This window comes from Choloepus didactylus, chromosome 6 (genome assembly GCF_015220235.1).
Source record: "Choloepus didactylus isolate mChoDid1 chromosome 6, mChoDid1.pri, whole genome shotgun sequence".
Classification (NCBI taxonomy): Eukaryota; Metazoa; Chordata; class Mammalia; order Pilosa; family Megalonychidae; genus Choloepus; species Choloepus didactylus.
This window is the reverse complement of record NC_051312.1, coordinates 68,090,095-68,117,736: the sequence shown is the minus strand read 5'-3', so window position 1 is coordinate 68,117,736 and position 27,642 is coordinate 68,090,095. Positions and strand designations below refer to the sequence as shown.

The 27,642-nt window shown below is 36.3% G+C and overlaps 1 protein-coding gene across 1 annotated transcript in view; it reads right to left on the bottom strand.

Moving 5' to 3' along the window:
- Positions 1-27,642, bottom strand: part of BTBD10 (BTB domain containing 10) — a 210,319-nt gene that overhangs the window by 55,882 nt on the left and 126,795 nt on the right. Inside the window, 4 exon segments of the mRNA XM_037839913.1 lie at positions 7,262-7,382; positions 8,877-8,979; positions 13,809-14,094; positions 15,737-15,933. Coding sequence (XP_037695841.1) covers positions 7,262-7,382; positions 8,877-8,979; positions 13,809-14,094; positions 15,737-15,933 — 707 coding nt within the window.

The following is a 27,642-nucleotide window of genomic DNA, read 5'->3' as shown; positions in this document are numbered from 1 at the left end:
ACATATATTTGTGTGTTTCATGTTATCACTCAGCTCCCTAAGACCCTGCTCATATTTTTCCATTTTTTTCACGATCTGCTCTTTTGTGTGTATGAATTCAAATGTCTTGTCTTCCAGTTCACTGATCCTTTCTTCTCCCTGTTCAAATCTACTGTTGTGTCCCTCCATTGTGTTTTTCATCTCCTCCACTGTGGCCTTCATTCCCATAAGTTCTGCCATTTGTTTTTTTGAGTTTACGAATTCTTCTTTATGGTCATCCAGTGTCTTCTTTATATCCTTCATCTCTTTTGCCATAACTTCTTTCAGTTCATTGAATTGATTTAGCATTAGTTGCCTCAACTCCTGTACCTTGGTTGAACTATTAGTTTGTTCCTTTGGCTGATCCATATTTTCGTGTTTCCTAGTATGGCTTGTTACTTTAAGTTGTCTAGGCATCTTATTTTATTGATTAGTTTATTCTGGAGCTCATTTTCACTCTTTTACCTAGGGTTTTGTTGTTGGTTGGCTTTGTTCTCTGACCTCTGTTGTTCAGTTCAACTTATTCCAGACCTCTAACTTAGGTTCTGTTTAGTTGATCAGAATTTTTCACCTCTTGTTTTTCTGTTTCTTGCCCTGCCTCTATGTAGCCTTTTTATGAGAGGATCTCCTCAGATATGGTCAACCCCAGTCAGGTTTTCCCAGTCTAGAGAGGCCTAGGTCTCAGGAGGAGGATATGGTATTTCCCTGAGAATGAGACCCTCCTGTGAGGCCTCTAGAATTGGTGCCTTTCCTCTCCTGTCTGGCAGGTGGTGCTTGCCAGCCTGCAGCTCCCCCACCAGTGTAAGGAGGTGTGGAGCCTTTAGTTCTCCTGGTAACTCTGATCCTGTCGGGGGCATGGCTGACTGAAGCTGGACTCTGAATTCCAGCCCCTGGGGTCTGAGTTCCCACAAGGAGGGCTGACAGTTGAGCTGGACCTCCATCCACTCTCCCAATCCTAGGAACTCCAGTTGTCTCCCAGGGGCACTATTCCCTTATCCCCTCTCCTCTTTGCGGCAATTCCAGCTTAATTCCTTGGTCAGCCTGAGTTGCCAACTAAAGACAGGGGTGGAGATCTTCTTCAGAAGTGAATAATGTTTGCTACAATCTCAGCTTTTCTTCTGATTCCAAACTCATCTCCTATGTGTAACTGGTCACAGGAGACCCCGAAAACACTGTTTCATATAGTTCTTGGGTAATTATCAGCTGCTCTAGAGGAGAGACTAAATTCCATGCCTCACCACTCCACCATCTTGCCCCGTCCTCATGAAGTTTAATTAAAATGGCTCCACAAATAAAAGACACTAAACTTGAAATTAAATATCTATAATTAGAATAATTAATATTAATGGATTCAAATGGAAATATTATTTGAAGTTTGAAAAAAGAGGAACTTTGATCAAGTTTATAGTTGTATACTCCTGCTGTCCAACTATTTGACTTTAAACTTTTAAATATCGTTTATGGAAAAATGGACTCAGAGATTAACCATCCACTTGTTTATTCTACCAATTGATATCCGAATTTAACCACCCACTTCCACCTACTGATATTTTCATGGAGACTTTAAAGAATGTTTGGCAAAAATAAGGGTACTCAGGAACAGATTTAATAATACCACTGATTTTTAAGGAGTTAGATTATAACTGAGCATGAAGAACAATAGTTATATTTAGATATATAGTAGGTGCCTTAAAAATGTAAATAAAATTCCCATTCACAGTTTCTTAGCGTAACAATCTTTGAAAAGGTATGACACCACTGTGCTAATTTAGAGTTGAGCTTAGGTAATGAAATAAAGGTAATCATATGTCTGGGGCTATAAACCAAGTGTAGGAAACTTTTAATGGAAATGTAAGAACACTATTTTGGTACTAAAGACCTTCCATAATCTGGCCTCAACTATTTACTCCCATTTCCTTCTGGTCTTGATATAAAGTTTCCACTTCAGCTAGATTATTTCCAAAGTATACCTTTTGCATCCTTACTTAAAAAAATCTCAACTCACAGTATAACTGCCCTACTCTTCTCTTTTTAAATCATTCCTATTCATTCTTAACTACCTATCTCCTCTGAACTGTTCCCTGATCCCTCTAGCCTACAATGACTTTTCCTTCCCCTGAAGTTCTTCAACCACGTAATATCCAAGACAACATTTGATAATTCTCATATTCTGTTCTAATTTTTCTGTATAATCACCTTTCTTTTCTCAGGTAGCATGTCCTAACCGTAGGGAGGTAAGAGGCTGAGGAGGTGACAGAAGACTACTGATCAAAGAGTTGGGATTCCAATGTTCTAAACCATGCTTAAGTTTGTGATGAAGTCACCGTATAAATAAGGACAATGATAAATCTAAGATCTTTAATAAGTAATAGTTTTGAGAATTATTTGTATCTTCTATAGTGCCCAGGATATTATCTTACACGGTAAATACAAAAAAATTAGACACTTTAAGATGATCAATCTGAGTAGTTAAGACAAATCACCACACTTGGCCAAAGATAGGGTTCTCAAGGTAGGAGATAAAAACTGACAACAAATGATACAGGAAACAATAGAGGAGGAAATCTGACAACGTTTATGAAAAAAATATAAATTATTAAAGTTTAAAAGAAAAGTCTGGGAGCCCCTCCCCAATCAAGATGTCAGAGTGAGAAACTTCAGGGCTCCATCCCCCCACAAAAGCTTTGAACAACCAGTAAGAACTGGCAGAAACATCTTTCTCAAAGCTCCAAAAAAAAAAAAAAACAAAAACAAACAAAAAAAAAACAGTTAAAGCACTGCATAATGGGGAGAGTGGCAAATGAAGAAAAAAGGCTACCTAAAAGAGGTAGGATCTTCTTATGCCCTGGCTGGACCCTCCACTATCCCTTATCTGCTTGCTCAGCATAGAGCCAGCCCACAGTCCCAGCCTACAGATCCCAGAGGGAGCAGAAAAACTCTCAGGCACACATGGGGAGCATGTATGTTTGGCCCAATCTGTCTGGCAGTGGCGTAAGGCTTTACTGTCTCAGGATATGCCATGCATGTACAAGGTGGCACACAGGGCTCTACTACAGAACACTGTGGGAGAGCAGTCAAGTTGTTGCCTGGGACAAGGGATTTTTGCTGGCTGGATCATGAGGAACATGGTTCCTAGGGAAGAGGGGACATTCATATCCATGTTAATAAGGAAATTCCCTGGGCCACCCTCACATGACCAAGACAAGACACAAGTGCAGAAAGGATCAGGTTAGTCTTGATGCTTCGGCCTTGAACTATTCTCTAAACTCTTTGGATAAATTCTGAAGGAAAGCACTCCACAGGTCAGTCTACAAAGACCATGAAAGGACTTTTTTTCTTTTTCTGTCTTTTATGTTTTATTTTGTTAGCTCCTGGCATTCCAGGAAAACTTTGTTCTAACACAAGCTGGATACAAGCTTAATGAAAAGACACCTCAGATGCTAAATTCCAGCAATAACACATTGCAATATCAAACTGTCCAGGTTTCAACAAAAGATTACAAAACATACAAAGAAACCAGAAGTGATGGCCCAGACAAAAAAGAAAATTAAAGGATTAGAAACCATCAATGAGGAAGACTAGATCTGGGACTTAACAGGCAAAGACTTTTACGAAATAGTCCTAAATATGCTCAAAGAGCTAAGGGAAAATATAAAGACAAAGACAGTATCAATAGAGAGATGGAAATTATGAAAAGGAAACAAACAAGAGCTGAAGGCCACAATAATAGAAATTTAAAATTCCCTAGAAGGGTTCAACAGCACATTGGAGCTGGCAGAAGAAAGAATTGGTGAACTTAAAAATAAGACTATTGAAATCATTCAGTCTGAGGAGTGGTAGGAAGAACAAATAAAGAAAAGTGAACAGAGCCTGAGGAACTTGAAGGGCACCACAAGTTTACCAATATATATGTATCATGGGAGACCCAGAAGGAGAAGAAAGAGAGAAAGGGGCAGAGAGAATATTCAAATAATGGCTGAAAACTTCCCAAATTTAATGAAAGACACGAATATACATATTCAAAATGCTCAATGAACTGCAAGCAGGATAAACCAAATAGACCCACGTTGTGGCATATTATAATCAAACTGACAAATGCCAAAGAGAAAGATTTCTGAAAGCTGCAAAAGAGAAGCAACATGTCATGTACAAGGGACCCTCACTGAGATTAAGTTCCGATTTCTCATCTGAAGCCATGGAGAAAAAAGACAGTAGGAAGATATATTTAAAGTGCTAGAAGCAAAAAGCTGTCAACCAAGAATTCTGTATCCATCTAGTCTGTTGCTACCCCTTCCTCTAATCACTTTCCCGATCTTCAGGTATGTCTAGGCAGTGACCACCCTAACCTGCTCATGTCAAAAACGGGTGCCAACTTTATGATGTTGATGTTCTTGAAGAGGCTATTGCCTTTGGGTTTTGGGACTTAGCTGGCATAGGATTTCTCTGAAGAATTTAAGTTTATGAAGAATAAACTCAGTGAGTGAAACGTTTATAGAGTCTCAAATAAGGATATGGGTATTCTTTACGGTTTTCAGGACTACTGTTGACTTAGGCTTATCACACTGGTCATCTGGCTTATCTAAGTGAAGCTTGCATAGGAGTAACCTCCAGGACAGCCTCTTGACTCTATTTGAATTCTCTTAGCCACTGAAACCTTATTTTGTTGCCTTTCTTTTTCCCCTTTTGGTAAAAAAGGCATTCTCAATCCTTGATGCCAGAGTCAGGCTCATTTGCGGAATCCATGTCCCACATCACCAGGAAGACTCATTCATCTGCAGGGGTCCTGTCCCACTTCAGAGGGAAGGTGTGATGAATTTATTTGCAAAGTTAGGCTTAGAGAGAGAAAGTCCACATTTGAGCAACAAAAGAAGTTCTCCGGAGGTGACTCCTAGGCATAATTACAGGTGGTCTTAGCCTCCCCTTTATAACCATAAGTTTCACCTGGGCAAGCCTCAAAATCAAGGGCTTGACTTATAAAGTAGGTGGTTCCTAAGTTCACACAGCATATGTTTTGTCCACAATAATCCATCCATATCTCACATTATCGTCACTTAGTTGTACAATCCTCATCATTCTCCATTTTAGACAATCAAGACCCAAAACATTTCATAGCTCTTGTCAGCCCTTAATTATCTGTCTCTCGTATTTGTGTAGTACTGGTATAGTATTCCTATTAATTACAGTCCCTAGCATTCAATATATAGATTTTTCTCATATACACTTTTGTTCTCAACTCTCTGTGCTAGAGTCATACTTTAAAAATACATCATGCAAGCACCTATCTATATTTGTGGTGCTGATCTGCAAGAAACATGCCTTTAAACAACCCCTTTCAATCCTATTCGCCTTCAGTAAAGCTCTGATACTTATAATACCATTAACAAACAGTCATCACCCCATCCATTACCATACCTTTGAATTCACCATCCTTAACATATCTGAACATATTAGCTTATCATTCTGCCTCACTAGAAATAGTGGGAACTGTAACAAAGCATCCATTGAAATTTGTTCTACAGCTACTTGTTAAACTGTAATTGGAAAGCTATCACCTTTTTGTATGTAGTATATTTTACAATAAGGAAATAACTGAAACTATGGACTCATAACTTAGGAAATTTCCTATATAGCTACTTGTTAAAGCATACTTTGAAAGTTATTACCTTTTTTGTATATATGATATTTCACAATAAGGAAGTAACTGAAAGTATAGAACTGTAACCTATAATATTCTTTGAAATTTGTTCTCTAACTACTCATTAAATTTCACTTGGAAAGTTATCATTTCTATGCATATATGTTACATTCTACAATTAAGAAAATGATTTAAAAAAAAAAAAAATTCTATGTCCAGCAAAACATCTTTCAAAACTGAGAAAGAGATTAAGAAATTACCAGATAAACAAAGTGTAACAAGTTCATTACCGCTAGACCAGCCCTATATGAGATGTTAAAGACAGCTCTGCAGGTTGAAAGGAAAGTACAGCAGACATTAGATCAAAGCCACATGAAGAAATAAATATCCTTGGTGAGGGTAATAACTGGGGTAAATATATATATCAGTACTGTTTATTTTATATTTCATAACTCCACTTTTTTATTTCCTAGAGGATCTAAAAGGCAAATGCATATAATATAATGAGAAATCACTGGTTTGGAGCTTATAATGTATAAACATGCAATCTGTGACAAGAACTACATAAAAGTGGGGGGACAGAGTGATATGTGAACAAAGTTTGTGTATACTACTGAAGTTAAGTTGGTATTATAACAAATGAGATTATTACAGATTTAGGTTGTTAGATTTAACCCCACGGTAACTACAAGGAAAATATCAGAGAATATGCAAGCTCAAAGAGAAAGAAATTAAGAGTATAGGTTATTAGGAGCAGGGTCAGGAAGAATGGTGAGTTAATGTAAAAATGGGTGTAGGATTCCTGTTTGGAGAGACAGGAAAGTTTCAGTAATGGAAGGTGGTGAATGTGATTGATCCCACTGAATGGTATGCTTGGGAGAGGCTGAAATGGGAAAGTTTATGTTGTATATATGTTCCCACAACTTTAAAAAAAAAAAAAGGAAGAACAACTAGAGAGATGATGGCAATGAAAGGCAATAAACGATCCTGGATGGGATCTAACAAGTGCGGAGAAAAGGCTCAAAGGGACACCACTATTGGGACATATGAAACAATTGTAATTACAGGTATGCTTTATCTTAATGTTAAATTTCTTGAACCTGATTACTGCACTTAAGGTGGTTACATAAGTGAATATCTTTGTTCTTATGAGCAATATTAAGTGCATAAGGAGCATGATATATACTACTTACACTCAAGCATTCAGAAAATGGATTGATAAATAGATGGACAGAAAGATGGATAAACAGAATGATAGACTGATGGATGGATAGATAAAATGATACAGCAAATGTTGCAAACAAATTAAAATTGGTACATCTGGGGAGATAGGGGTATACTGGAGTTCCCTCTATGGAATTTGTATTATTTTTGTAACTGTCCTGTAAGTTTGAGAGTATTTAGAAATTCAAAATTCAAAGTTCAAAAAAAAGGTTTTGGAAAATTGCACAAGGAACTTATAAAGATTTCTATAGCCTTTCTATAAATAATCTTCATGGTTCCAGAATGCTTTACAATTCAGTTAAACACATTCAGGTCTAACTAGGTAAAAAGCACTATCTTAGGCTTTTCATTCCAATATATGATAGATCTAGAAATCATACTTACTGAGATCTCTACATTTAATAGTACTATATTCAAAAGAGATACAAAGATAGTCGCATGCTTCTCTCAGTTCAGGAATAGATATGCCATCAGGACAACGGATTATTCCTGTCTTATAGTAATCCTGAAATAAAAAGTAAAGAACACATAATATATCTGGATCATGAGGTAGCCAAAACTTATTGAAATGATAGCATTTTCAAAAATAGTGGTGCTCTGACATTTGTGAATTGTGGAATTTTTAAGTTAGATGGGATCTCAGTTCACCTAACCAACTTTTTGATTTTACAGATAAGGAAAACTGAAGCCCAGATGGCTTATCCAGTCATACAATTATTTAACAGCAGAGGCAAGATTAGAACCCAGGTCTCCCCATTCCTTATTTATCTCTTCTCACTACTACATCATGCTAACTTATATGTATTTCCCCCGCCAAGTTATTTTTCTACACATCTACCATAAATTTCTAGAACCTTTTTAAAAAAGTAGGGAAGTTGAGTGATACGTTCTAAGTTATCTTAAAAATTATCTAGAGAGTTTAACAAAATTTAAGTTTTTAGTAAAAAACTGCAATTCATATCAAAGTATTTTGATGCAAAATTAGGTATCGTTCTTCCAAATACTGTTCTTTGGTATCTCCCATATTATTACAAATAATTAATAGAAAGTATTTCTAAAATCTAATTTAAAAGTTGTTAGGGGCTGGACCCAGAATTACAGATGCAATATAAGTTATTTAGAAGCTGAGTCATAAAAATTTTTCTTACTTGTCCCTTCTAAATGGGGTCAAATGTAAGTATGGACAGATAAAAATGTATTTTCAACATGCCTTATAAAATTAAGACCTATCTTAAGCTTCTTGAGTTTCAGAGCCACCACAACACAGTTTCTAAGGATGCTATATCAATGGAAGCAAAATGTCTTCTGGTGCTTGTCCAAGTACTAACAACCTCATAATGATAAACTACTTTTCCTATCTTTCTTCAGGCTCCTTCCTCCTCTCTTGCCCCAAAACTTTTTGAGGAAATTCTATTTTCAGATTATGGAAAGATTGCCACACATTATAAATCAAATCTTTATCCCTCAGTTGAAATTATAAATAGAGATTTGGTAATATTAATTCAAATATTCTACAAAATAAAAGGTTAAAGCCTTAACAGGAAAGATTAAAAACAAAGATGCTAACAAATACATTTTGGAGATGATTTTTAAATGTTCTTAAGTGTCCATATTGCTGGTTACATATCAAAATACTAAAATTCAAGTAGCCACATTCACTCTCAGGTAGCAAAAACGATCAACATATTGTATTCAAGAGAATTAAGAAGGGAGGAGTAATATGACTCCAGAGATGTTACTATAAAATGACCTGAAAAAAACTGCATATGTAGGTCTAAGAGTTTAAGCAGCCCTTCCCAATGGTCCTACCTTTCCAAAGGTCATAAAATTCATTTTTACAACTATATGTACTAAAATAAAGATTAAGTGGTATTTATTTAGAGAAAAACAAGATCCTGCACACCTTCAAAGAGGTATCTAACTACAACTCTGCTTCCATTCCAAGCACTTACCAAGAAGGGACCTTATGAATAAGTCAACATAAGAAACAAAAACTCACCAGAATAGCTCGAAACACGGTGGAGCCAATTCCCTCTGCCACCTCATACTCTCCCTTCTCATTAGGGCGTGTAAAATTATGTTCTCTGCCAGATCCAAACATCCTATAATAGCGAATAATTGAGAAATAAATATTTCCTTCAAAGGGAAAACTGATTTCACACACAAAAGTGAAAAGTAATTATAATTTAAGCATAAAATAATATCACTAAATTGGTTCAAGAATTTTTAGCAAAAATTTATTCTGCAAACATTATAAATGAAGATGTGTTAAAAACATCCACTTTTTGATGGGAGGGAACTATATTATAGATTCCCTATAAACAATAATAAAATTAAATGATTATTGGGGATTGAACCATGTCCCCCTTAAAAGGCACGTTCAGGTCCCAACTCCTGGTTCTATAGGTATAAACCCATTTGTAAACAAGACCTCTGAAAATGTTACTAGCTAAGGTGTGCCCAAATTGAACTGAGGGTGGGCCTTAATCCAATATGGCTGAAGTCATTGTAAGCAAAGGAAACGACACAGAAAAAAAGTCACTGGGAGCAGCCAGAAGCTGGAAGTCAATGGAACCCAGAAAAGCCAGGAGAAAACACCACCATGTGCAGTGTCAAGTGACAGAAAAGTCAAGGAACCCCAAAGACTGTCAGCCAGCCAGAAGAGACTAGGAGGAAGCAAGTCTTCTAACCTGTGAAACCATGAGCGAATCAATTCCCGTTGTTAAGCCAGCATAGTGCATGATATTTGTTTTAGAGCTAGGAACTAAAACAATGATAAAATTCAGAAGCTAAAGAACTTGCTAGCTCCTTCTCAGGAGAAAAAAATAATTAATCTAGAGGAAAAGATGATTTTTATACTCATCTTGCAAGAACGAAAAAAGGGAAACCATGTTATCTGTGCCTTTCCCTTAAAACTGCTATTTTCCTTGTGAAGTTAATGCTATAACACTACATACGTAAGCTAAACCGTGAAAAAGTAAGATGGTACAGGCAGGTTAGGTTGTTTTACTTTTCGTAATCTTAAATATAAATGTAAGAAATCCTACATTTTCAAAATTCTTATACTTGCATCCTAGAACTGAAAAACCAGTAATCAAATGCTGGGGTTGAGAGAAACAAAAAAGTGAAGAGGAGAATGAAACATTTAAACAAATGAGCGAAAAGCTTTCAGTATCAATTTTTGTATAAGAAAAATAGAAATGGAGTTGTGCTTTATCAAGTCATGTTGTTGACCCTTTAACAGTAGCTATTTAGGAAAAAAGGCAATTTGTAAGTTATATCCTTTACAATGAAAAGTTCAATGTGAGAATTCCAAGAAAGTTTAAAAATTGTGATTATTTAAGAAAGTTGGACTATGAATGCTGTGATACCCCATCCCTAAAGTAAATATGACTGATCTTAGTATTCTATTCAACAACTTTCCAATTTAAAGTTTTCTTTTTTTGTTGTAACACAGAAACCTATAAAAGAACAAAGTTTTTATATTTCAAAATTTCCAAAAGAATGTCAATTGCTTTTTTTTTAAGTTTCTTTAATTTCTTAACTTTCTTAGTGAATACAATATTCAGATAGTAGATATTAAGAATTTTCACTTTTATAATCTCACTCCAAGATTCTGTTGATTAGCTGGTTACGAAACATCTTAGAAGAAATATGCTAGCTTTCAATGTTTTCAATATGTTGTGTATGTACATATAAAATTATTTATATAAATGAATATAAATAGGTATGATTATTCCCCTAATGTAGAATAAACAAAGTTATGTTTGTGTCCTTGAAGACTTCACTCTAATCTCATCTTTACTCGCAGCACATTCTTATCAGACATTTCAGAGTACTTAATTTTAAATCCTACAAAACACATCAACACATTGCATTGATTTGAGAACTCTCAAAACTAGATTGTCCAAGACTTTTCAACTTGACTGAACATAGTCTTAATTAAAAGTTTAATTTATAGCCTTAAACCATAAGTTCCATAACTTATATTTTCTTTTTATCAAGAACACAGATGTCCCTATAAATCTGGAAGTTAAGAAAACTGTGACAGAAAATAAAATGATTCCTTAGCTAAAATAAAAATGTCTAGAAGAACGAACAGTTCTCTGTCAGGTACAATTTGTGTATACCAACTTCAGAGATTTTTGTTCTTTTGTAAAAAATGTATTTCATTTAAAATATACTAATTATACCTCCTCTGTATATAACAGAGAAACTGGAGATTATGGGGGTAAATAAGGCAGGCATAGTCCCTACCTTTATGGAATTCAGAATCCTTGTGTGATATAGTTGTTAGGCAAATATTTATTTATAAATTATCATACATGTTATAAAGTAAAATATCAGAGAAAATATTCTGGAAATTTCATGTAAAATGAATCAAATAATATGTGGTCTTTTGTGACTGGTTTCTTTCATTTAGCTTAATATTTTCAAGGTTCATCTATATGGTAGCATGTATTGGTACTTATTTCCTTTTGTGTGAAATAATATTCCATTTTATGGATATATCATATTTTGTTAATGGGATTCTTGTTGCATTCCTTTGTAGAACCATGCTCACTCTAGAATCCAGGACATGTGGACCCACAGAACCTAGAGTTACTGGAAAGGGAAGCACAAATTCGTCATGTTGGTTCATTGGGAATGATGGAAAACATGGCCCCTTCTACATCCAAACTGTGATTCTTGAACTCATATATTCTACCTATTAATGACAGATACACCACTATGTAATGGTGACTAATTTAAGGTTTACACTGCATCCTGGTGGATGGATCTCCATCCTCTCAATGTCTTATCTCCAAGGTGGCAATTCAAATGGCTGTTCCATTATTTTATCAGCTAGCAGCTTCTGAGTGATATGGTATGTGATAGGACCAGTGGATCTCATGGTTATGTATTTACTGCTAAAACTTGTTTGCTATAAGATTAGCAGGTCAGGTCACTTTGTACAATGAAATATGATGCAGATTCTCAGTTGGTGAATCAATCTCTACGTCTTTGGATAGTGAAGCTGGCTGAAGCCCTTACTGTTTGAGGCTGAGAGAATGTCCAAATCAAGGCATCATCAAAGCTATGCTTTCTTCCTAAAGACTGGATGCCAGCAATTCTTGGCTCCTCTGCCAAATGGCAAAGCACCTAGCAGTGTCTGCTCATCTCTTCTTTTTCTTCTGGGTTCCATTGCTTTCTTCTTTTTGCTTCCATGACTTTCTCTTTCTCTCTGTGTGTTAATTCCATTTATAAGGACTGGATCTGCTTCATGAAGAGCCTCATACACACCAGAGTCAGTCTGGAACATGAATATTAGTGGCTTCTAAGTGAAGCAGTCAGATGAGTACTTTTCCCCTACAGTTTGTGGCTGAGAAAATGTCCAAATAAAGTCATCATCAAGGCAATGTTTTCTTCCCAAAGACTGGCTACCAACCTTCCTTGGCTTCTCTGCCACATGGCAAAGCATATGGCATCATCTGCTGTTCTCTACCTCTCTTCCATGTTTTGTTGCTTTCATCTTCTCACTTCCATGACTTTCTCTGTCAATTGCTTTTTATAGTTTCCATGAATATTAATTTTCATCCCCAAAGATATGTTACGGTCAAGTAATAGGAAAAGAAGCCTTCACTGATTTAAAGTAAAAGTCTTTCAGGAATCAAATGTCATGCAATTTTCCCAAACACTTAAACTTTTACAAAGGGGAAAGCTTTTCAGCTCAATATGGGTAATTTTTTAAAAATCTTTTGGGTATTTTTTTAAAAGAAAATGTAGTCTAACAGCTGAAACAACACTTCAAATATCTACCTTTTACTATGTGTTTCTTTACAGTTTAAGTAATAAATGGCATTATTAACAGTGTCAAGTCATCCTCCTAACAGCTTCCATAGATCTTCTCCTACAGTCTAAAAATACATAGAAGTCGGTAGTTCAAGTAATTTCTTTCTCACAAATGTAAAATGTAGCGCCAATGTTAAAAGAAAATATTTAGCTACTCAACACACATTTACTGCCATAATGCCAGTATTTATTCTATATTTTGAGACACTGACAAAGCTCTCTCACATGCGTGTGTTCTTTCTCTCACACTCATGTGCTCGCTTGCTTTCTCTCTCCCTCTCTCTCACATACACACATATACAAAGACAACCCAAATAGGTACTCACATGCAATCTAGAAAAAGCCACAGCTTTTTTACCTCATGTAAGTTTCAATATATATGCCCCTTCATTTTATATGAGAGTGAACATACAAGGATACCAATTAAAAGGTAACTGATCCTTATTTTGTACGTACTGAAAAATCAAGGCTACATTGTCTATATACTTCTTAGATTGTGGTTCCCATAACTGCAAACTTTAAGCTATTACTCTGGACCAGATTAGAAGATGATTATTATCTCCTTAGTCTATTCACTCTACTTGTTAATGGCATTCTCTTTTGTTTTGTTTTGTTTTTTATTTAAAATAATATCTACATCAAACTGAAAACTCATGCTGACTTTATGTAGACCAAACTTCTTGTTTCTTTCCTTTAAACAGTGTGGATACATCTTATATTTGGTAGTGGAATTTGGGAACCAAAATTTAAGAAACCTATTATCAATATTAAATTTATTTTGTTAGATTCAATCTATGGTTTCAACCTATAGAGGTCTTTTAGCATCCTTGACTTCATTAATTAATACATTTGCTATTCCTACAGTACTATAAAGAATGTTAGAAATAAAATCAAGTTCAAGCTCTGGCCTTACCAATCACTCTCTAGCTGTATTAATTTGGGGTAAGTAATTTAACCTCTAAATACCAGTTCTTTTATCTGTAAAATAGGAACACCACATTCCAACAAATAATTACTTTAAAACATAAATGAAAAAATAAAATAATGGATTTGAAAGTGCTTTATAATTAGTAGTATACAGAACTGCAAAAATACAAACCTGCCCAACATTGTATTTGGCTGTGCAGTAAAAATGGATGGGTCTACAACAAATCTAGTGTTATCCACTATTAGTGTCACTCGTTCTGATGTTCTTACATTCCGAGCTCCTTCTTTTGCATTTTCATATACAAATACCATCTCCCCAGATGTTTTACAGGTACCATCTGAACTTGACTGACTACTGTTTCTGCTGCTGTTCCCAGCATAGCTACTGGAACCATTTGGGGATGCTTTTTGAGGACGAGGACTGCTTGGAAGAGAGGAACTGTGATCTTTTTCTCGTTCTGAAAGAGAGAGACGTTAAACAAAATTATACAGATTTTCCTTAAAAAATTTATGACATATCTTTATGTTTAAAAATTTTTGACTTAAAAATTATTTTAAATCACAGCATTCATGCTTTTAAATTTAAAATTTAAAATCTGAAATTTCAAATTTTCACAGAACACCATAAATATTAATATATTTCCCAGGAATAAAACCAAAAACATTAAAATATTTTCTAAAATTATTAATCTTTAGCTGTGGACTTTTAAAAGGATGTATAGCTGACTAATGACAAAGACTAAGATCAAATTAAGGAAAATTTTATGTCATTACTCTAATCAGAAATATACAGAAACCCAAGATAACAAATAGTCTCACATAAGCTAAACTGAAAGTTAGTAAAAGACTAATAACAATTTAAATTGTCCTAAATACTAGGAGTATTAACACTATTCTGAGGATCACAAAACTATTATCCATAATTCTGATAAAAAATATTGAAATTCAGAAAATTTCCTTTAAATGTCTCAATATTCTACGAAACATAAATAAGAACAAAGATTTTGTAGTAAGTTTCCTTTAGAGGCTAGATCACTACTTTAAAAAGTGACCTACAAATGTACCTTCATCTTATCAGTTTCACCTTTTGACAAATTCCTCCATGACTCAGTCCATTTAGAATGCTCTGTACAGTATTGCTGATTATATAATTAGGTTTGTTATCTCTCCAAAGATACTCTGATACCTCCCTTAATTGCCAGTTTCCACAATGCTAGTAGCATCCCAAAAGCAAAATTCATAATTTATTAAATCCTCCTATTATCTTCCCAGATACTGAACTTTATATGCAACTGTCAACTCTTACTTATACTTTTGTTGATTTTTGGCTTGTAAGTATTAGTCTGACTTCAAACCTACTTAGACATTGACAGCTTTTCTGCATATTAGAACCTAATATAAATGATTTTGGTTCAGAACAGACTATCAGAAACTACTCCAGACATTAAGCCAAGGTATTTAATTTGCCTCTACTCCAAGGGTAAATGAAAATCTGCAAGCTCACATTCCTTAGGGCACCTCTGCTTCAGACTGACTGTGGTCATGCTAAGTTTTCATTTGGAATAATAATGTTAAAATCTGTAATACTGAGGAAGGAGCTAGTCACCAAGAAAGCAAAAACACTTCACATCTCTTTTATCTTCTATTTTTATTATGTAATTTGAAATATTGTTGAAAATCAAATTAAGTAACTCCATACTGTTTTATTCTAGCTTCCACTTTCTTTGTTAGGTATGATTACTCCAGAGATTACTATCAATTGTTCACTATACTACAAACTACTTTAAAATAAACCATTGCTTTATATCTCATATAATAAAAATCAGCTTGAAAGATTTGAAAAATCTACATAACACAGTTTAAAAGGCTTTTCAAATTACTTGTTTTAGAAGACTGTTCCAGATTCTTAAAAAACTCACCCCTCAGTTGCATTTATAAGTTGTTTCATTCACTGCATGAATCAAGTTAAGCTAAAATAGAAAAACTGAATAAAAGAACTAATTTCACTTTGAAGTATTAGGCACAATTCATTGCCATTACTAGTTTTAAAAGGTGAATGTAGTTTTAAGGACTGCCGGTGAGTTAAATGATTTTACATACCAACATGGTGCTGTCGTGTTGGAGAAGTAACATTTCTAATACAAGGAGTAAGCTGAGATTCTGTTCTTTCATGTGATGAATCTCGGGATCTGTCACTTGACCTTCGTCTATCTCTTGATCTCTCATGACTTCCACTAGCACCATGCAGACTCATTTTGGTATGGTCAGCTCCTCCTTTAGCAACACGTGAGGGAGCACTGATAAATTAAAAAAGAAAATTAACCATAAATGCAAAACATAAATCTTTTAAAAGAAAACCTGATTAAAATAAAACCTCTAATATATTATTATTATTATTATTATTATTATTATTATGCATTCAAGAGAGAGAGTTTTCATAGATATTTTAGAATTGAAGAACTCATGTTCAGGATTTATTTATCACCTAACATGTCACCTGACTAAAAGAAGCCAAACCAAAAATCAACGTACTCAGCATTAACACACACCTCTTTTCTTCTAGTAAAATTTTACTTTAAATATAGTGAAAAGGAAAAAAAAACAAACAGACCCATAATTAGTCAAAAACGTGTCAAGCATCCACTCTACACAGGTAACTTTCACAAAGGTCAACTGAAGTAATCCAGAGCTAAAACTGAATTGTGCAGATTTTCAGTGAAGTCACTAATCGTATAACACAAACAAGTCACTAGGCAAGCCCTCTAAGAAATGTACCCCAAGAAGCATTAACCTTTGTTTTGTGCCATCTTGAAAAACTGTACACTTTATTTTTCAGGCGTTTTTAACAGTGTGTGTTCTCTACCATGCTTTAGTACTATTCATACAGGACTGCTTATCCTGAAGGCTTGCCATTTTTCCAAGAGGAGTTTTGTTTGATTCTACTTTAGAAGTTTCATATAAATTAAAGTCTTTATCAAATATTAACATGGAGGGAGGTGAGAAGCATGCAATATATACAGTTAACTTACCACTCTGTATATTTAGTAATTTTATTTGCAAGGTATTTGCATTAGAAACCTTAGTTTGTCCTGCTTAATATTTCAGTAGTAGAGGTTTGAATCATCAGGACCTTGGCAAGACCTCAACATTTCAAAATTATTAACAAATAACTCTAGGGGAAAGTCTATATTATTGAGTTATGACAAATTTACTCTCATGAGGGAAAATAAGTATAGCCAGCCATCTTAAAAATGCCACTGCTTCTCAATACAGAAAAGACTAAAACTACATACGCTTTACCACACAGCAAATCCCATATCTCTCTCCTGAAAGTACCCTAATTTCATTCATGAGATGTGGATTTAAAAAAAGACTTAAAAGAGCACTTTACAAAACATTCAGCTTTTCTATGAAATATTCAGCACCTTTAATGTTATACATACTTTTCTTTATCTTTTAGTAAGCTAGGCACTGCTTCCAGAGTTTGTGGAACTGGGGGAAGAAATAACCCATTCAAAAACATTCAAGAAATTTGTCTTTTGGCAGAATAAGTATCAAAGTTAAAATAGTAAGGTTCCTTTCTTGCCTTGCTGTATTTCCAAAATTAATTTTTTGTTTCTTTGTTTCCTTCCTACATAAACCTCTGGCCTCTACACCTCCAGCTTCTCAGCAGCTGCTTTTTTTTTTTTTTTATTTACATCTTCTTCTTTTTTTTCCTCATTTTATTGAGATATATTCACATACCACGCAGTCATACAAAACAAATCGTACATTCGATTGTTCACAGTACCATTACATAGTTGTACATTCATCACCTAAATCAATCCCTGACACTTTCATTAGCACACACAAAAAAATAACAAGAATAATAATTAAAGTGAAAAAGAGCAATTGAAGTAAAAAAGAACACTGAGTACCTTTGTCTGTTTGTTTGTTTGTTTCCTTCCCCTATTTTTCTACTCATCCATCCATAAACTAGACAAAGGGGAGGGTGGTCCTTATGGCTTTCCCAATCCCATTGTCACCCCTCATAAGCTACATTTTTATACAATTGTCTTCGAGATTCATGGGTTCTGGGTTGTAGTTTGATAGTTTCAGGTATCCACCACCAGCTACCCCAATTCTTTAGAACCTAAAAAGGGTTGTCTAAATTGTGCGTAAGAGGGCCCACCAGAGTGACCTCTCAGCTCCTTTTGGAATCTCTCTGCCACTGAAGCTTATTTCATTTCCTTTCACATCCCCCTTTTGGTCAACAAGATGTTCTCCATCCCACGATGCCAGGTCTACATTCCTCCCTGGGAGTCATATTCCACATTGCCAGGGAGATTCACTCTCCTGGGTGTCTCATCCCACGTAGCGGGGAGGGCAGTGATTTCACCTTTTAAGTTGGCTAAACTGGAGAGAGAGGGCCACATCTGAGCAACAAAGAGGCATTCGGGAGGAGGCTCTTACTCACAATTACAGGGAGGCCTAGCCTCTCCTTTGCAGCAACCATCTTTCCAAGGGTAAAACCTATGATAGAGGGCTCAACCCATCAAACCACCAGTCCCCTATGTCTGTGGTCATGTTAGCAACCATCAAGGTGGGGTAGGCCAATGCCCCTGCATTCTCCACAGGCTCCTGAAGGGGGCTCTACATATTTTTTCCCTTGTTTTTCTCTTTTTTTTTTTTTTTAACTTGTTTTTTTTTTAAATCAACTGTATGAAAAAAAAAAATTAAAAAAAAAAAATACAATAAAAGAACATTTCAAAGAGAGCATAATAAGGGAGTAAGAAAAAGACAACTAACCTAAGATAACTGCTTAACTTCCAACATGTTCCTACTTTACCCCAAGAAAGTTACCTAATATAGCAACATTTCTGTGAACTTGTTCCAACTATATTCGTCAGAAATTAACAGACCATAGTCATTCCTGGGCATCCCCAGAACGTTAAATAGCTTATCTGTTCTTCTTGGATTATTGTTCCCCCTTCCTTAATTGCTCTCTATTGCTAGTTCCCCTACATTCTACATTATAAATCATTTGTTTTACATTTTTCAAGTTCACATTAGTGGTAGCATACAATATTTCTCTTTTTGTGCCTGGCTTATTTCGCTCAGCATTATATCTTCAAGGTTCATCCATGTTGTCATATGTTTCAAGAGATCGTTCCTTCTTACTGCCATGTAGTATTCCTTCGTGTGTATATACCACATTTTATTTATCCACTCATCTGTTGAAGGACATTTGGGTTGTTTCCATCTCTTGGCAATTGTGAATAATGCTGCTATGAACATTGGTGTGCAGATATCTGTTCCTGTCACTGCTTTCCGATCTTCCGGGTATATACCGAGAAGTGCAATCGCTGGATCGAAGGGTAAATCTATATCTAGTTTTCTAAGGAACTGCCAGACTGACTTCCAGAGTGGCTGAACCATTATACAGTCCCACCAACAATGAATAAGAGTTCCAATTTCTCCACATCCCCTCCAGCATTTGTAGTTTCCTGTTTGTTTAATGGCAGCCATTCTAATCGGTGTTAGATGGTATCTCATTGTGGTCTTAATTTGCATCTCTCTAATAGCTAGTGAAGCTGAACATCATTTTTTCATGTATTTCTTGGCCATTTGTATTTCCTCTTCAGAGAACTGTCTTTTCATATCTTTTGCCCATTTTATAATTGGGCTGTCTGTACTATTGTCATTGAGTTGTAGGATTTGTTTATATATGCAAGATATCAGTCTTTTGTCAGATACATGGTTTCCAAAATTTTTTTCCCATTGAGTTGGTTGCCTCTTTACCTTTTTGACAAATTCCTTTGAGGTGCAGAAACTTCTAAGCTTGAGGAGTTCTCATTTATCTATTTTTTCTTTTGTTGCCTGTGCTTTGGGTGTAAAGTCTAGGAAGTGGCCGCCTAATACAAGGTCTTGAAGAAGTTTTCCCACATTATCTTCTAGGAGTTTTATGGTACTTTCTTTTATATAGAGATCTTTCATCCATTTTGAGTTAATTTCTGTGTAGCGTGTGAGGTAGGGGTCCTCTTTCATTCTTTTGGATATGGATATCCAACTCTCCCAGCCCCATTTGTTGAAAAGACCATTATGACTCAGTTCAGCGACTTTGGGGGCCTTATCAAAGATCAGTTGCACATAGATCTGAGGGTCTATCTCCAAATTCTCAATTCGATTCCATTGATCTATATGTCTATCTTTGTGCCAGTACCATGCTGTTTTGACAACTGTGGCTTTATAATAAGCTTCAAAGTCAGGGAGTGTAAGTCCTCCCACTTCGTTTTTCTTTTTAAGACTGTCTTCAGCAATTCGAGACATCTTCCCTTTCCAAATAAATTTGATAAGTAGCTTTTCCAAGTCTGCAAAGTAGGTTGTTGGAATTTTGATTGGGATTGCATTGAATCTGTAGATGAGTTTGGGTAGAATCGACATCTTAATGACATTTAGCCTTCCTATCCATGAACATGGAATATTTTTGCATCTTTTAAGGTCCCCTTCTATTTCTTTTAGTAGAGTTATGTAGTTTTCTTTGTATAGGTCTTTTACATCTTTGGTTAAGTTTATTCCTAGGTACTTGATTTTTTTAGTCGCTATTGAAAATGGTATCTTTTGCTTGAGTGTCTCTTCAGTTTGTTCATTTCTAGCATATACAAACATTACTGACTTATGTGCATTAATCTTGTATCCCGCTACTTCGCTAAATTTGTTTATTAGCTCTAGTAGCTGTATCGTCGATTTCTCAGGGTTTTCCAGATATAAGATCATATCATCTGCAAACAATGACAGTTTTACTTCTTCTTTTCCAATTTGGATGCCTTTTATTTCTTTGTCTTGCCGGACTGCCCTGGCTAGCACTTCCAGCACAATGTTGAATAACAGTGGTGACAGCGGGCATCCTTGTCTTGTTCCTGATCTTAGAGGGAAGGCTTTCAGTCTCTCACCATTGAGTACTATGCTGGCTGTGGGTTTTTCATATATGCTCTTTATCATATTGAGGAAGTTTCCTTCAATTCCTACCTTTTGAAGTGTTTTTATCAAAAAGGGATGTTGGATTTTGTCAAATGCTTTTTCAGCATCTATTGAGATGATCATTTGATTTTTCCCTTTTGAACTGTTAATGTGTTGTAATACATTGATTGATTTTCTTATGTTGAACCATCCTTGCATGCCTGGAATGAACCCCACTTGGTTATGATGTATGATTTTTTTAATTAGTCTTTGGATTCAATTTACAAGTATGTTGTTGAGAACTTTTGCATATGTATTCATTAGGGAGATTGGACAGTAGTTTTCCTTTTTTGTAGCATCTTTGCCTGGTTTTGGTATTAGATTGATGTTAGCTTCATAAAATGAGTTAGGTAGTGTTCCATTTTCTTCAATGTTTTGAAAGAGTTTGAGTACGATTGGTGTCAGTTCTTTCTGGAAAGTTTGGTAGAATTCCCCTGTGAAGCCATCTGGCCCTGGGCATTTATTTGTGGGAAGATTTTTGATGACTGATTGGATCTCTTTGCTTGTGATGGGTTGATTGTGGTCTTCTATTTCTTCTCCGGTCAGTCTAGGTTGTTCATATGTTTCCAGGAAATTGTCCATTTCCTCAACATTATCAAGTTTGTTGCCATACACTTGTTCATAGTATCCTCTTATAATTTTTTTAATTTCTTCAGGATCTCCAGTTATGTCACCTTTTTCATTCATTATTTTGTTTATATGGGTCTTCTCTCTTTTTGATTTTGTCAGTCTAGCTAGGGGCTTGTCAATCTTGTTGATCTTCTCAAAGAACCAACTTTTGGTGATATTTATCCTCTCTATTGTTTTTTTGTTCTCTATGTCATTTATTTCTGCTTTAATCCTTGTTATTTCTTTTCTTCTGCTTGGTTTAGGATTGGTTTGCTGTTCATTTTCCACCTTCTTCAGTTGATCCATTAGTTCTTTGATTTTGGCTCTTTCTTCCTTTTTAATATATGCGTTTAGTGCTATAAATTTCCCCCTCAGTACTGCTTTTGCTGCATCCCATAGGTTTTGGTATGTTGTGTTCTCATTTTCATTCGTCTCTATATGTTTAGCAATTTCTCTTGCTATTTCTTCTTTAACCCACTGATTGTTTAGGAGTGTGTTGTTTAACCTCCAGGTATTTGTGAATTTTCTAAGTCTCTGATGGTTATTGACTTCTAATTGCATTCCATTGTGGTCAGAGAATGTGCTTTGAATAATTTCAATCTTTTTAAATTTATTGAGGCTTGTTTTACGTCCCAGCATATGATCTATTCTGGAGAAAGTTCCATGAGAACTAGAAAAGTATGTGTATCCTGGTGATTTGGGATGTAATGTCCTGTATATGTCTGTTAAATCTAATTCATTTATCAGATTGTTTAGGTTTTCAATTTCCTTATTGGTCTTCTGTCTGGTTGATCTATCTATAGGAGAGAGTGATGTGTTGAAGTCTCCCACAAGTATTGTGGAAACATCAATTGCTTCCTTTAGTTTTGCCAGTGTTTCTCTCATGTATTTTGTGGCACCTTGATTGGGTGCATAGACATTCATGATTGTTATTTCTTCTTGTTGAATTGCCCCTTTTATTAGTATGTAGTGGCCTTCTTTGTCTCTCAAAACATCCCTGCATTTAATGTCTATTTTATCTGAGATTAATATTGCTATACCTGCTTTCTTTTGGCTGTAGCTTGCATGAAATATTTTTTTCCATCCTTTCACTTTCAATTTCTTTGTGTCCCTGTGTCTAAGATGAGTCTCTTGTATGCAACATATTCATGGTTCATTCTTTAGATCCATTCTGTGAATCTATATCTTTTAATTGGGGAGTTTAATCCATTTACATTCAACGTTATAACCGTGAAGGCATTTCTTGAATCAGCCATCTTATCCTTTGGTCCATGTTTGTCTTACATATTTTTCTCCTCTCTCTATTAATATCCTTTATTGTACCCATACCGAATCTCTCTAGTACTGAACCTTTCTCCAAGTCTCTCTGTCCTTTCTTTGTTTCTCTGTCTGTAGGGCTCCCTTTAGTGTCTCCAATAGGGCAAGTCTCTTGTTAGCAAATTCTCTCAGCATTTGTTTGTCTGTGAAAAATTTAAGCTCTCCCTCAAATCTGAAGGAGAGCTTTGCTGGATAAAGTATTCTTGGTTGCAAATTCTTCTCACTCAGAATTTTAAATATATCGTGCAACTACCGTCTCGCCTCCATGGTGGCTGCTGAGTAGTCACTACTTAGTCTTATGCTGTTTCCTTTGTATGTGGTGGATTGCTTTTCTCTTGCTACTTTCAGAACTTCCTCCTTCTCTTCCATGTTTGACAGTATGATCAGAATATGTCTCGGAGTGGGTTCATTTGTATTTATTCTATTTGGAGTTCGCTGAGCATTTATGATTTGTGTATTTATGTTGTTTAGAAGATTTGGGAAGTTTTCCCCAGCAATTTCTTAGAATACTCTTCCTAGACCTTTACCCTTTTCTTCCCCTTCTGGAACACCAATGAGTCTTATATTCGGACATTTTATATTATCTATCATATCCCTGAGGTCCATTTCGATTTTTTCGATTTTTTCCCCCATTCTTTCTTTTATGCTTTTATTTTCCATTCTGTCATCTTCCAGGTCACTGATTCGTTGTTCAACTTCCTCTAGTCTTGTACTGTGAGTATCCAGAATCTTTTTAATTTGGTCAACAGTTTCTTTAATTTCCATAAGATCGTCTACTTTTTATTTAGTCTTGCAGTGTCTTCTTTATGCTCTTCTAGGGTCTTCTTGATATCCTTTGTATCCCGCACTATGGTCTCATTGTTCATCTTTAGTTCTCTGAGTAGCTGCTCTAGGTGCTGTGTCTCTTCTGGTCTTTTGATTTGGGTGCTTGGGCTTGGGTTATCCGTGTCGTCTGGTTTTTTCATATGCTTTATAATTTTCTTTTGCTTTTGGCCTCTTGGCATTTGCTTAACTTGTTAGGGTTCTTTTACAATTTGTAGACCAATTAAGTCCTTATCTCTAATTTATCAGATCTACAGCTTCGTGAAGTACACTGTCTCTAACTGACCAGCAGGTGGCATCCACGAGCCACCTGTTCTCCACAAGCCAGTTCTCCCCTGCTTTGTCTTAGTGGTGAGTGGGGGAGTGAGTCTTGTGGGGTCCAATTGGTGTACCAAGCTTGCGTGTGTAGTTGGTGCTGCTCGCCCTGAATATGCGGCGTGTTTCTGGGCAGTCAGGGAGGGGGGTGGCTCTAACAATCAAATCTCCCTGTGATCCTGGAGTTTTAAAGCTGCTGCAATACTGTAATCCTTCAGTTCAGTCCTGCCACAGTTTGTCTCTGCCACTGACCCACGAGTCCTTGGTATTGGCGTATGGCTCCTGAGACTTGCGAGTGGGTCCCTCTTCCTGGTTGTGCACCCCCTGGTCCTCTGTTGAGGGATGACTGTGCTATGTCACAGGTGAGTGCCGTCCCCCCAGGGTGGTTCTGGGCTGCTGGGCTGTGTAGGGAGGCTCCCAGTCTGCTGAAATGATGGCTGAATGGGGCTTTGTTAATTCACACTGCTCCACCTTCCCAACTCTGGGACAATCAACTGAGGTTGCAGGGAAGGCTAATGTCCATGCCCAGTTTTGTGGTGTGTGCCTGTTATTTGAAGCACTTCCGTCACACTGGGTTGTCTGGGGCAGCTCTGGGCTATGGGGCTGGCGATGAGCAGGAGTGTTACCTGTCTACAAGGATGATGGCTGTGAGCGGACACCCCCCTTTTCTTGGGAAGTTGTGGTGTTTAGTGAATTTTCTCAGCCACTGGATTATTGCCTTTTGTCTCAGAGCTCTCTTAGTTCTGCTCTTGTCTTGACCTGCCCAGATTGCAAGTATTTGAAGCTTTCTGTATTGGGCTTCTTAGAGTAATTGTTTTAGAAAAAGAAAAAAGGATTAAAAAAAAAAAAAGAAAAAGGGCCCTCCTCACAGATCTAATGGGTTATTGAAATGCTAAGAGACAAAGCAATTAGGGCCATTAAGGAAAGGTCCACAGGGCAGAGAGATCAGCTTTTCTTCGGGATTTGCATATGAGCCTCAGGGCCTGAGCTCTGCCCTTCCCCTTTCTATGTTCACCAGAACTCCAAAAATCCTCCGCTTTTATTTTGGAGTTTTTCGTGCTGTTTTTTTCTATGCCTGTCTCCTCTCTGCTGGGCTGGCTGCTCTCAGATTCTCTGGTGTCTGGTTTCAGTCTATCTATGGTTGGAGTTTGGATCAGTAGAATGAGTTTCCGAGAAGGGCTGCCACTGCAGTTCTCCCTTCTCGTTCCCGGAGCTGACAGTGCCTCCTCCCACGGGACTGAGCCTGGCAGGGAGGGGTGCGGTTCCCCTGGCCACAAAAACTTACAGATTTCGCTGATCTCAGCAGTTCCACGTTTTCATGAGTGTTGTATGAAGTATGCCCAAAGTCCGATTGCTATGTGGTGTCCAGTCCACACAGTTCCTGGATTTCTACCTACTTTCCTGGAGGAGTATCTAAAACTTACAGCTCACCAGTCCGCCATCTTGCCCCGCCTCCAGCAGCTGCTTTTTTATTGCTGCAGCAAGGTTTGAATAAATGTGTCAATGAAGACTTCCCCAAAATGGCATTTATAGATAATCCCACAAAATTTTTCCAGTATGTAAGATCTTAAAAGGAAAAGACTGGTGTTCTGTTAGAGCCAGACTGTAACAATTAGACTGGGGTGGGGAGGCACTTGAGGTGGTACCATGAACATCAGAATTGTGACGTTTAAATTATTTCTGCAGTTTACTGATCTGGTTGCTTTTTATCCGGTTTCCGGACAGAGTTTTCACTTTCTTTGGGTTCAAGGTAGTCTTTAGACTGGGTACTGCCCTTGCATCTACCACGTAATTCCAGTTTTTGTTTTTTGTTTTTTTACATCTTGCAGGCAGCTTCTTCCCTCTTTTCACAAGCAGGACACAGGCATTGCTGGTATCTCCCGAACAAGTCTCATGCAACCCAAAACAGCTTTCGAAGTCCTTTTCACAGCGTTTACTGTCAGTGAATCAAGAACTAAAGACTTAGCCCTGAAAATACTGCAGTCCTCTATACTTCCGCACGTTTGCCTTGTGGAAACCAAATATCTTTTCTTATGGGCAATAGTCTTTCAAAAGCAGCCATTCCACATGCAATAACATTTCTGAGGCACAGAGTGCATGTCAGGCCAGCTGCCGTCTTGTCACTCCCTCCTTAACTGACTTGTCTAGAGAAAAAAAAAAAACTAATATTTTGAAGGGCAAAAAAAAAAATGCTATGTACCATTTTTTAAACTTTAATTTCCTCAAAGCTGCAGGTTTTATAAATTCTATAATAATTTCTTTAGAGGTCATATAATTCAACTCAATTTTTACAGATGAGAAAACTAAAATTCAGAAAAGGTTAAACGACTTTTGAGTTAGTAGTAATCATAGTAATAATAGTAGAGATCACCCAGATATAAATATTCTTCAAATATCTTTTTGAAATCTTTGATTGTTGGGGGGGATGCCAGTTTGAAACTGTTAAGGACCCCAGAAGAGCCATGATCTTTTAATCCAATCTTGTTGGGTGGAACCTTTTGATTGAGTGTTTCCATGGGGATGTGACTCACCCAATTGTGGTTGAGACCTTTGATAACATTATTTCCTTGGAGATGTGACCCCACCCATTCTGGGTGGGTCTTAATTAGATCACTGTAATCCTTTAAGAGAGCTCATGGAGAGGAGAAGCTGAGAGACATTTTGGAGAGAAGCCAGAGCAGGCAGAGATGCTTAGAGATGGTTCGAGGTGCTTGGAGATGCAGACAGAAGGACATTTGGAAATGCTAAGCTAAGAGATGAAGCCCACAGTTTGCCCCAGAGAAGCTAAGAGAGGACCCTTAGATGCTTAAGAGAGAAACCCCCTGGGAGAAAGAAACAAGGACACACAGGAGCTGAAAGACAGGAGCTAATACACAGTCCAGAAGCAAAGGACCAGCAGACACTAGACATGTGCCTTCCCAGCTGACAAAGGTGTTCTGGACGTCATCAGCTGTTCTTCACTGAAGGTATCCTCTTGTTGAAGCCTTAGACTGGACACTTTTATGGCCTTAGAACTATAAAATTGTAACCTAATAAATCCCCTTTATCAAAGCCGATCCATTTCTGATGCTTTGTATAATGGCAGCTTTAATAAACCAGAACAGGGGGAAAGAAAAGGAAGAAAACAAGAATTGAAAGTCTTAAAAACTGAGGTGTGTGGAAAAATAACTGGTTTCCCTACCAAATAAAATATTTTGAGAAGTCTTTTCAAAAATACTATATAAAAAATTTTTTTGACAAAGCATTTCTCTGAAAACTGCATTGGATATGTAAATAAAGTGAGACTTTAAAAAATTTATAAACATCTTATGTAGGATAACTTTGCCCACCAGAGTGAATAACAGAGAATGCTGATTAACTAAAATACTCCAGCTAAGAGAATTCATTTACCCAATTATTGTTATATGTATTATGTGCACAATGCTATGCTAAATGACAATGAAAAGAGAGGCTTCCTCAAGGAGTTTATGATCTAAATGTAGCAGGGTAAGACATGAACATGTAAAAATTTTAAAAAGTTATCCCAAATTCAAAATATACAACTACTAAATATATCCCTCATATAGAACTCCTGAATGAATGACAGATAATAAATGTTTTAGGATCTCTGAGGAAGATGACATCACTATAGATTAGGGTTAGACAGGTAAGATTTCAATAGTCAGAATATACTGCAGTTAAGAAAACTGAAGGGAACAAAAATGAGAAGCCAGGCTTAAGGCAATTTTGAAATTTACCATCTTAGCATATACTATGTATGACTCATGGTTTAAAAATATTAAAGTATTTTTTAGAAATAAAAGAACTAGAAATGAAGGAAATTTGTGGCTTTGAGTAATATAGACTTAGATTCAAATCATTCCTTTAATACTTAATTGCTTGACATTTTGAATATTACTTGACATTTTAGAACCATAGTTTCCTCATATGTAAAATGTAGATTA